The following is a 12,020-nucleotide window of genomic DNA, read 5'->3' on the forward strand; positions in this document are numbered from 1 at the left end:
GGCCGAATGGCCACCTTCTGTACTGTAAACTCTATGATGATTCTATGATTCTGCCCCAACTCCACTTTCTCGCTCTATCCTCATATTCTTTAATTTCCAAAAATCTTATCAATCCCGTTCTTAAATATACTCAACAGCTGACCACCAAAGCTCACTGGGGAAGGGCATTCCGAGGATTTACCCGTCTTTGAGTGAAGACATTTCTCATCTCAATTCTGAATGGCTGACCCCGTAGACTGGGGTCATGGCCCCAGCCAGGGAAAACATTTTCCCAGTTTTTACCTGGTTAAGGCGCTTTAAAATTTAATATATTTCATTTAGATGACCTCTCATTCTTCTAAACTCCAGGGATTATAGTATACTCAATCTCTCCTCATAGGACAATCCCGTCATCCCAGGAACAAGTCAAGAGAGATGTTTTGTTTTGGGAGCTAGAACTAAATGAATTGCTGAACTTTCAGTGAACCCGGAAAAGCTACATTGCCATGGAGATGGATGGAGCTTAAGAAGGTTCTCTGGTTTCAATTCATCCAAGTGCTCTCCTCGGGGGAAGAGGCAGGGTACTGAAAATGTGTTGTAGTTTGTAGACTCAGGGCAGTAGGGCTCAGAAAAAATCCTGGGATCCATTCAGTGCAGCTGAGGGCTGCAGTTTGGACCTCGTATGGCTTGCAGCTCATAGAGAAGCCCTGGGAATCATTTGGTGCATGTTAGGACTCAGGTGAAGCCCTGGGGAGATGTGAAGGCGGCAGAAGGTTACTGGTTCCACGTTGGACAGGGTTAGGACTCAGAAGAATTCTGGCAGCCATTAGTATAAATTAACCATTTTAGCTTGGTGCAACCAGGAGATGTATTCAAAGAAACCCAGTGGTATCGCCAGTTTAGTGAAGGTAGTTGTCTGCAAAGGAGCTGGAAGTGTGCTGGTAATGTGAAGAGGAGTGCAGTCTCAGGAGTAGAGATTGAACCATCAAGAGGTAAACAGTCGATGAGGTAGCCTGTTTTGGAGTGGCTTTTGAGGAAATTCAGATCTCCAAAAGTGAAGATTTGAAATCCCTGATGAGGAAGATGGAATTTTAACATGATCGTGTGACTCACAGTGGTCACTGACATCTGGGTGGGTTGCAGAAAAATCAGTGGGAATCTGTCTTGGTCACATCTGCCATTTTATGAGCAATGTGTGTGTTTGACCACAGTTTGACTCCTGTTAATTCTGAGTGTTAGAGTATAAGATAGATATTGTAGATTGTTTTTACTTTTCTGACTTTGCATATTAAAGGTTATTTTGTTTGGTTAAAACCATGGAATTTTGAGGCTTTATTCTCTCAGGACATATCTGGGGTTTCAAACATTGTCTACATAACAGTTACTGGTCCCTAACTGGATTGTAACAACTTGTAACATAATGTTCAGGTCTACACATTTTTCAAGTAATTCATAATGTGTGCAAAACTCTGGCAAGAATTGAGGGAAATAATACATCATCACAGCCAGTGATGCTGACTTAATTCTGTTTGTTTTGTTCTCTTCGATTATAGGCTGTGGCTGCTCCTTTGAATGATCGGTTAAACTAATGAGCCCAACCACCGAGAGACCGAACTCTGAGCACGTTTGACCGTTGCACACCGATGCATGATGATGTTTGAAGGAGTTAAAGGGTGTTGGTGATAAGGCCAATGGGTTCTCAGGAACAAATGGTCAAGAAGGAGCCTGGCATAGTAGCTATGATGGTGCCGCCAAGCAAGCGTTTGAGGAGCAAGCCAGCTGTGAAGGATCAAAAAGACGCAGAGTTTCAGGGAGACAAAGAGACAGGAAAGCTGAGCGCGATCCATCCTGCCCAATGTGACGGAGATGATGGAGACGAGAGGAAGGCTGAAAAATTCACTTGCCGCATTTGTGAAAAGAGCTTCACCTTCCTCAGCGTGCTGTCTGTCCACATGCGGACACACACTGGCGAGAAACCCTACAAATGCCCGTATTGCGACCACAGAGCGTCTCAGAAAGGGAATCTTAAAATACACATCCGGACCCACAAGATGGGAGACTTGAGCGAGGGGCATGAAAAGAATTTGAGAGAGCAACAACTGAAAGAGCTCAATGCCTCGGAGAGCTGCGATGTGTCCACCGGCTCCGCTCAGGGTGCCTCATCCTGGGGTAAGGCACGGAATGGCTTGTCAAAGGCAGAGGATGGGAAGATCGTCCTCAGGAGGCTTAAGAAAGAGAAGGAGGTTGTGCTGAACGCCAGTGACAGTGCCTTCACATTCCAATGCTCGTGCTGCAAAAGAAGGTTTGAGAAGCAGGACCAATTAGACCAGCATGTCCAACTACGACACAAGTCGTACAAGTGCAGACTGTGTGAGTACGTCACACTCAGGGACGATGAATTGCTGAGCCATATCGAAAAAATCCATATCACCCTGGAGATGCCAAAAAATGAAGGCGAGAGTGACAAGGTTGAACAGCCCGCCAGTGAGTTCACGTGTGAAATGTGCCATCAGACCTTTAACCAGTCCTGGTTTTTGAAAGCCCACATGAAGAAACACAGTAGGTCCTTTGAGTATGGTTGCCACGTCTGCGGGCGTAGGTTCAAGGAACGCTGGTTCCTCAAGAACCACATGAAGGTGCACGTCGCCAGGAACAGGAACCGGAACAAGGTCAGTAAAACTGACTCGGAGAGCTTAGCCACCATTAACAACGTGGTGCAGGAGGACGGAATGGGCATTGCATTCTCCCAGTACAAAATCTGCATGAAATGTGGCTATCTGTTCCCGAGCAGGGAAAGCTTACAGGAGCATGAGAAACTACACCTCAGAACATCTGAGGAGTGCTCTGAAGAACAGGCCACTGTCGTAAGGAAGGCAGTAGTTAGCGACGCCACTGAAAACTCTACAAAGGACAGTTTCCTCAGGTCTCTGAACTTGAGGCCGTCTGTGACACTGGACACTTTTGCAAGTCGCTTGTTGGCAAAGGGCATTGCTGAATTAGACCCTGTGAGTAGCTATCAAGCTTGGCAGTTAGCCACCAAGGGAAAAGTGGCAGAACTTACTGAGTATGCAAGGCATAGTGGGTTAGACGTGGATCTCCCGGAGACCGATATAACGTATGGTAGCGATAAAGGAGAAGGCATTTTCATTGAAGCTGAGAAGCGCAAACGCGAACACGACACCCATAACAGCAATTATCCAAAGAGACGCACTCGGACGAGTAGTGCACCAGAGAAAGATAGTCAGTCGGCCAACTCTGGGGAGAGCGGCACTGACTTCAGATCCGTGTCTCACCATGGCAGGAGATCATCGCAGAACAAAAGCACGGAGTGTTTGGAATGCGGGAAGGCATTTCGGACCTATCATCAGGTGGTGCTGCATTCCAGAGTTCACAGGAAGAAGAGAGGGAGTGGGCGTGAAGGTGCACCCGGTGCATGTCAGGACTTTAGGCCTGGTTCCACAAGCGAAGTGGACTCCACTTCAACCAGCAGGCCCAGCACACCGAGCTCAGTCTCAGCCCCAGAGGATGCACTGGCACCGGGGCTGGGGGAAGCAGACACAGACAGCTCGGAAGAGGGAGCAGAGATGCAGTTGGTTAATGACGCACAGGCAGAATCAGAAAGAGGTAAGAAGGCGTCATTGGAAAAGTATATACAGGTGCCATTGACGGGTCTGTAAGGATGCCATTGGAAGGGTATGCACAGGTGCCATTGTGAGAAAGCACACGTATGCAACAGAACATGGCATGTGCTGGTTGGACTTCTTGTCTGATCTTCATTTCTCTCTTGTCTGTCCTCCCAACCTGTACCCACTGTGAACTTTAGCCCTCCATCCTAACTCATATCAGGTCCTGTTCACCTATGAACTCTTTGCTCACGGATCCGACTCCCAGTCCAGCAACACTTTGATCTCAAAAGTTGCACCCTCTTTTCAAACCCTCCCATGATCTTTTCCTTTCTTATCTCTTTAAACTCATGCAACCCTCCGAGGTCTCCGTACTCCGCCAATCATGGCCTCTTGCATGTGTCTGGTTCCTTTTGTCTGATCATTGGCTGCTGGCTTTCAGCTGATTGGGGCCCTTGGCTCTGGAATCTGCTCTCTGCTTCTCCATCTGTCTCTCTTCCTTTAAGATCATCCTTAAAAGCTACCTCTGTGACCATCCGCCCCAATGTGCTCCTTTGTGGCTTGGTGGGGAAGGTAAAGGGATGGAAGGGGGAAGAGTCTCAGTGTTGGTGACCAAGAAGTTCTTGAGCTCCTGCACGTAACTGCTGGAGAATAGGGCAGAGGGGTATGGGTGAAGGAGATAGCATGTGATGGAGAAGAGAAGTTGGGGGTCAGTTTTACATTCCAGAAGGATCACGGAATAGTGCTTTTCTGAATTTATGAGTTTGCAAACGACAAAATACCTGTGAGGGTAGTCAATAATAAAGGGGCAGCATGATGGCACAGTGGTTAGCAGTGCTGCCTCACAGCTCCAGGGAGCCGAGTTCAATTCCAGCCTCGGGTGACTGTCTGTGCGGAGTCTGCACACTCTCCCCGTGTGTGCGTGGGTTTCCTCTGGGTGCTCCGGTTTCCTCCCACAGTCCAAAGATATGCAGGTCAGGTGGATTGGCCAAGATAAATTGTCCCTTAGTGTCCAAAAAAATGAGGTGGGGTTACTGGGTCACAGAGTTGGAGTTTAGGCGTAGGCATAAGTAGGGGGTTCTTTCCAAGGGCCAGTGCAGACTCGATGGGCCGAATGACCCCCTTCTGCACTGTAAATTCTATGATTTTATGATTGTATGACTGTAACAAATTACAAGAGGGTAACAACATAACTGGCAAATTGATTTCAACATAACTAAGTGTGAGATATTATATTTTGGTAAGAAAAACTAAGGAGGTCACACGAAAATACTGCTCGGAATTCAAATGGGGTAGTGGAACAAAGGATTCTGGGAACAGAACACAAATCACTACAGGTAGCAACACAGGTTAACAAGGCTGTATATAGAAAACAATGGTTTTCTATATACATGTGGTTTGTTTCTCGAAGAATAGAATTGAGAAGTATAGAAGTCAGGCTAAAATTATACAGAACCTTGTTTTGCCTACACTTGGATTATTGTCTGCAATTCCGGTCACCATATTATAAAATGGATATAGAGGGTGCAAAAATGATTCACGAAGATTATAGCAAAATTGGGAGGCTGTACTTATCTCGAAGGGAAGACCAGGCTTGCTCTCTTTTGAAATATAAAGACTGAGGGGGTGACCAAATGCAGGTCTTTTTAAACTTATGAAACATTTAGATAGAGTAGTCACGACGTTACGACCACAGCAGATTTTATTTGCTCAGCAAGTCAAATCCCAGAGGGGATCTTGTCTTACTGATCATAGCCCTTTTCTGTCATATTCAGAAAATGAGAAAAAAAATACTGATCTCAGGGACATAAAATTCCAGTAACAATTTTGGGATTTTTAAAATTAAAATATTTATTAACAAGAAGAAAAGAAAAAGTAAGAGCACAAGATTAAAATTACACAGTTAAAACAATCTTACAAAAGATCCCCCCAAAAAAGCCAACTTAGTCAGGACACATTACAAAGAACAAAGAAAATTACAGCACAGGAACAGGCCCTCTGGCCCTCCCAGCCTGCGCCGATCCAGATCCTTTATCTAAACCTGTTGCCTATTAGTCAATATCTTCTTGGCAACACTCCCTTATTGATTTTTAACTCTAAACTCCAGTAATATTACCCAAGGCAAAACCACTGTCGCTTTAGTAAAGGTATACCACAGGACGTCTCACTCTGTTCCACACTGCTGTGGAAATACAAGAACATCAGAAACAAGACTGTCTTTTTGAACAAACGCTCTTTTGGTTTCTGGATGGCTAGTTCAAATTTTGCACCTTCTCTCAGCACAGAGTTTTCCCCAGGGTGTCTTCCCCATGCAGCCAACCTAACTCACCATCTCCCCTTAAATATCCCTTTTCCTTTCAACTTCGATTCCATTGCCCCCAGCACCTCTTCGAATTTAGCTTTTCCTAAAATATAAAAACTTCTCGCGTCTTTCCATTGCCTCCCCTTTTGTGTCAAACAAATTTCAATGACCTGCCCATGTTTACTTATGAAACCGTTGTAAGTTGTAAAACTTCTTTATTCTCCTTTCAAATTCACCAGCCGCAAGACCAAGTCCCTGCCGATCTCCTAATGCAAATTTCTGAACCTAGCCTATCTACTTTTAAATCCACTTCAACACAATGTACGCATTTAGCACTTTTTACCCCTTTATCACTCAATTCTCTCAGACCAAATGTCTCTATTAACCTTTCTCCAGCAAATTGCAATCTGCAGGAAAGTTAACTGGATCAATCTGGGCCATTTAAATTGTCGGCCCACCCTAACCTATCTGACCTAAGTGATGGGTTTTAAATTCCGCTCCCCATCCACCACCAATTGAATCCACGTTGAACACTTTATTTTACCTAACATTTGCACTGCAAAACATTCCTATTCAATTCTGCGTGCAGTTCCTTTTTGTGAACTACTGTCAAATCCACCAGCCTATCAGTCAGTGCGTTCCAGAAAGACCATAAGACATGGGAGCAGAATTAGGCCACTCGGCCCATCGAGTCTGCTCCGTCATTCGATCATGGCTGATATGTTTCTCATCCCCATTCTCCTGCCTTCTCCCCATAACCCTCGTTGCATTAAAAAGAAAAACAACTCAGTCCCCCTCCTGTTCTTCTCTTAATCATCTCCAATCCATGCCCACTGCTTACGCATCCTCCACCTCCTTATTTACTCCGTCAAAACCCTTCATCCTCAAACTAATTCATGTAACAACTTACAGAACTAGAACAGTTCAGTGCCGTGGTGATTGTGCCAACTTGCGCATAGTTTGGAAAATATTATCACTTTTTTAAAAATGGCTTCATTGCAACGTGACACATGGTGATAGATCCCAGCGTGACGGTATAGAAGAAGTAAGTACGCTGCACTTTGTTAATAAGTGTATTAGTGAAAGTTACAGGTACTAAAGTGTGATTAACAACCCGAATTACAAAAGCGTGTGTTAAAATCCAACCGCCTGTCACACATTTTCTGCCAGTTTTTATTTGCTGTTAATTAACTTTTAGGGATAATGTTTTCTGCTGCAATGCAATCAAACATTTAAATTGAAACCTGTTTTTAACATAATTTATTGCTTTAATTACGTTTGTTTTCATAATGAATGTCACATGGGGGCTAAGGCAATCTGTAGAAGACAGTGCAGTGTAATACCTCAGTCAGTTCTCTGCCCCCACACACACCAGTGTAAAACATTGCGGGGTATCTATCATCACCATGCTGACTTCATTGCTAAACCTCAATACCAGCGGAATAAGATGCATTAATACAGCTTTGACATTAATCCAGTCTAACTGAACATAAAGAACACTGTGAGTGATTGAACCCTGAAAGGGGGAGGTTTCTGCTACAGCGATTGGAGTAGAGCAGATTTAGGGGCAGAACGGTGGCACAGTGGTTAGCACTGTTGCCTACGGCACTGAGGACCCGGGTTCGATCCCAGTTCTGGGTCACTGTCCGTGTGGAGTTTGCACATTCTCTCCGTGTCTGCGTGGGTTTCACCCCCACAACCCAAAGAGGTGCAGGGTAGGCGGATTGGCCACGCTAAATTGCCCCTTCATTGGAAAAACATAATTGGGTAATCTAAATTTAAAAACAAAAATAAAGCAGATTTTAGACGCGGAGTAAGCAAATTGACAGAGGAAGGAGAGACTCCCAAATCAGACTGCAAATCAACTTGCAACAAATAAAGCACATTCCACAACCTCAGCTCAGCCCAAAGCACTTTAGCACCAGTCAAGCACTTTTTGCAGTGTAGTCACTGCTGTAATGCAGGATGAGTGGCAGCCAATTTGCGCACAGCAAGCTCCCACAAGCAGTAATGTGATGGGTAATCTTTATTTTAGTGACACAGGATGCTGGAAAAACTAAGCAAGTCTGGCAGCATCGCTGCAGCAGAGTTAATGTTTCGAGTCCTTATGACCCATCATCAGAGCTAAAGAGATGGAGAAAAGTGTTGGATATTAAATTGTAGCTGTGAGAGTTCACAACAAGATCTAGCAAACTTATGGACACTAGATAGATAGCCCAATGTGGGGTTTATTACATTGAGACAATAAAAAAAATGGAATATTTAAAAAAAGATTTAACATGGAGGAGAAAGGTCACAGTCTAAAGTTGTTTCCTATACTGTATTATTGCATTTAGTGATTTTGGTTAAAGGATTAATATTAGCCTATAATATAATATAAGACCCTTGCCATCCAAGGCAGTCTTGTGGATAATTGCCCAGCCACCCTGATTTTTTTTTTTTTCTTTTTATAAATTTAGATTAGCCAATTATTTTTTCCAATTAAGGGGCAATTTAGCGTGGCCAATCCACCTACTCTGCACATTTTTGGGTTGTGGGGGCAAAACCCACGCAGACACGGGGAGAATGTGCAAACTCCACACGGACAGTGACCCAGAGCCAGGATCGAACCTGGGACCTCAGCGCCGTGAGGCGGTTGTGCTAACCACTAGGCCAAAATGCTGCCTGCCATCCTGATTTTAACGGAAACTTAGCTTGTGCATGGTGACACTTTGCCCTTCGCCTGAGGTGTGACGATCCTCAGGCTAAACTACCACCAGTCAGCTCTCCCCCTCAGGGTCACCTGAGACTGTGGCAACTTTACCTTACCTTACCTTAACCCATGCCTCCCCAATTATGACAGAATTAAGCTTGTGGACTGCACAGCAAAGATTGCATAATAGGTTCCAGTATTTAATCTGTCACTTAGCTCGCATTGGTATATACATTAACAGACTAATTAAATAACAGGTTAGTATTTGGTATAAAGCAGCTCCATTTCTCACTGCACTGTTCTACTTTCACCTTTGTGGTCTGTCTGTGGTGAGCGATTATCAGTGGTCACCTTTCCTGGTCTGCCATTTCCGTTTCTAACTTTCTTTCAAGCGATTTTGTACCATTTGGTTAGACGACATTCCCCTCACTTTATAAACATCAGCTGCTAAGTTAACTGAGCTTCTTTTCGTACAAAATACCACAAACCGCTGACAGCACAGTCGCAGGCCATTCAGTCCCACTGGTCCATGGCACGTTTTGTACTTCACAAGTCTCCTCTCACCGACCTTCACCTCACCCCATCGACATAACCTTCTGTTCCATTATTTCTCTTGCCTTTATCGAGCTTCCCTTGAATGTACCTATACCATTCACCATAGCGATCCCTCTGGGAGTCAGTCCCTCATTCTGACCACTCTAAGTTGCTTCCCGAGTTTTCAATCGGATTTATATGCACACTTTATATAGCACACTTAGGGGCTGGTTTAGCACACTGGGCTAAATAGCTGGCTTTTAAAGCAGACCAAGGCAGGCCAGCAGCTTGGGTTCAATTCCCGTACCAGCCTCCCCGAACAGGCACCGGAATGTGGCGACCAGGGACTTTTCACAGTAACTTCATTGAAGCCTACTCGTGACAATAAGCGATTTTCATTTTCATTTCATTTCATATGCGACAATTGCATATTTAGGAAAAGAACTCCAGTCTGTTCAAACCTCGCAGTTCAGGTGTCTTTCTAATAAACCTTTTTTTGCATCCTCTACATCCTCGTTCAGAATTGTTCACAGCAATTAAGATCCTCCAGGCAACACCTTGACCGATAATCTGATCTTTTATACCAAAGAAACCAATTAAAGGAATAGAATTTGACGAAGCAAATATATCTTGGATGACTGTTGGTTAAGGTTTAGCTATGAAGAGAGATTGGATAGACTGGGGTTGTTTTCCTTGGAGCAGAGGGGGCTGAGGGGGGGGGGGGGGGACAGGATTGAGGTGTATAAGATTACGAGGGGTATAGATAGAGTAGACAGGAAGAAACGTTTCCTTTTGGTGGAGGGACTGATGACCTGGGGGCATAGATTTAAGATAAGGGGAAGGGGCAGGAGGTTTAGAGGGGATGTGAGGAGAAGATTTTTCACCAGGAGTGTGGTGGAAATCTGGAACTCGCTGCCTGAAAGGACGATGGAGGCAGAGACCCTTACAACACTGAAGAAGAATTTAGATCTCCACTTGCGATGCCAAAGCAGACAAGGCAACGGGCCAAGTGTTAGAAAATGGGGTTAGAATAGTTAGGTCGTTGTTTTTGACTGGCATAGATGTGATGAGCCGAAGGGGTTTTTCTGTGCTGTGTACCTCAATGACTCAGGTAGATGCCACCATGATGCTTTGGGATAATCTGGTAACTTAATCAGAAAGTCTTCAATGCACAGTGTACCACAGAATAACTTTTAAGCATGTAGAATGCTTCTATTGTTTCCTTATCTAATTTGCAATCTGCCTGAATTTTAACAGGGTGTTTACCGCAAGAGGATATGCAGTGTAGGCTACTGCAATGTGCACTGGATCATTCTCTCTTTATTTCCTTTGTTCTTCTGTGGGATGTGGGTGTTGTGTTGCCCATTCCAAATTGTCCTTGAACTAAGTGGCTTGCTGGGCCATTTCGGGGGGTCAGTTCAGAGTCAGCCATGTGTCCGGGGTCACGTGTAGGCCAGATTTCACTGTAGGTGAAAATTGAGAAAGTTTTTATTCATTGACGGACGTCGATGATGAGCCCAGCATGTATTTCCCAATCCTTGATCACAGTGACTTACCAATTCAGTTAAGAGTCAACCACATTGCTGGAGATCTGGAGTCACATGCAGGCCAGACCAGGTACGAAAGGCAGATTTCCTTTTCTAAAGAAAGTTGGCGAACCAGATGGGTTTTTAATGACAATCTGGTAGTTTCATGGTCATCATTAGTCACACTGGCTTTTCATTCCACAGTTTACTGACTTAATTGAATTTAAATTGTCTCAGCTGCTTTGGGCGGGATTTGAATTCATGTTTCCAGATCTTTAGATCAGGCCTCTGGATTGCTAACCCAGTAACAGAGGAACTATGTGACTGTACCGCTATGTATAATGGGCAGAGTCGATGTTGAACATCTTAAACCATAGCATAACTGCAAAATTACTCCCCAGTGTCAGATATTTCCATGGAATAGGAAAATGGAATCCAAGTACATTACTGTTTTCAGAGTGTATGTGAATTAGATCATTTTTGGAACAGACCGCCAGAGGCGCGCTGTGAGAAGCTTAAATCTTTCATTACATGGATAATTGTGACTGCCGGAGATTTAGCCAAGACCTAACTCACCGTCCAAATTTCCACCCAGCAGAAACTGGGCAGATTTGTCAACACCGACCAGCTTTTTGCATTCCTTTATATATCCTGTCGCTCAAAGCAGTGTAAACAAGGAATAAAGCTTATTATTTGTAATATTCCAGAAAGCCAATTGGTGAAAGATGGAACTGGAGCCAATCTTCACACACATATTTATTTATTTTGCTCTTTACAAGCATACGCCTCCTAACCCAACAACCATAGTTTCAGTTTGTATAATTGTAATGATTCAAATGAATCACCAATTAATGCCCACCATTTTCATACAATTAAACAGAATTAATGTACAATTGACATTATTATATGCTTTCTATTCACAATTTTTATAGTAATTTTCCATTAATGCACTCTTCGGTAGTAGTAGAAATGAATTAACAGTTACTCATTTTATTAAAATATTGTCGACTATTAACGTGTGTAGATTATCAGTCGGGCTCAAAATGTAGTTCTCTTACTTGTGCTGGAAGCCACATGTATTAATACACAGGACCCTGTTTTGTGCACAGAAAGAACATGTACATACGTTGCAACTGTTTTGACTAAACAAAGTAAGTGACAGCCATTCTCTGGTTCATTCCCCAGGGCAATGCCTTAATTAATCAGAGTCAAGCTACTTAGTTTGAATTCAAAGAAAGCTTGGAAGTTAACTGTCAGCCATCAGTTAACTGGAGCGTTCTCCACGGCAATGCCTCTCCCAATTAGAGCCCACTTGCCAAGCAATCAGTACTCCCTCCACATACACCCTCCTCATGAAGTATAAA

General features: G+C 44.0%; 1 protein-coding gene across 10 annotated transcripts in view; it reads left to right on the top strand.

Moving 5' to 3' along the window:
* The window catches only part of znf516 (zinc finger protein 516), a 179,545-nt gene that overhangs the window by 90,893 nt on the left and 76,632 nt on the right, over nucleotides 1–12,020 (top strand). For all 10 annotated transcript variants that reach the window (XM_038810271.1, XM_038810269.1, XM_038810274.1 and 7 more), the window contains one exon: nucleotides 1,533–3,603. In XM_038810271.1, coding sequence (XP_038666199.1) covers nucleotides 1,671–3,603 — 1,933 coding nt within the window. In that variant the 5' untranslated portion in view covers nucleotides 1,533–1,670. The remainder of the gene's footprint in view (nucleotides 1–1,532; nucleotides 3,604–12,020) is intronic.

Source organism: Scyliorhinus canicula, chromosome 10, assembly GCF_902713615.1.
Source record: "Scyliorhinus canicula chromosome 10, sScyCan1.1, whole genome shotgun sequence".
Taxonomy (NCBI): Eukaryota; Metazoa; Chordata; class Chondrichthyes; order Carcharhiniformes; family Scyliorhinidae; genus Scyliorhinus; species Scyliorhinus canicula.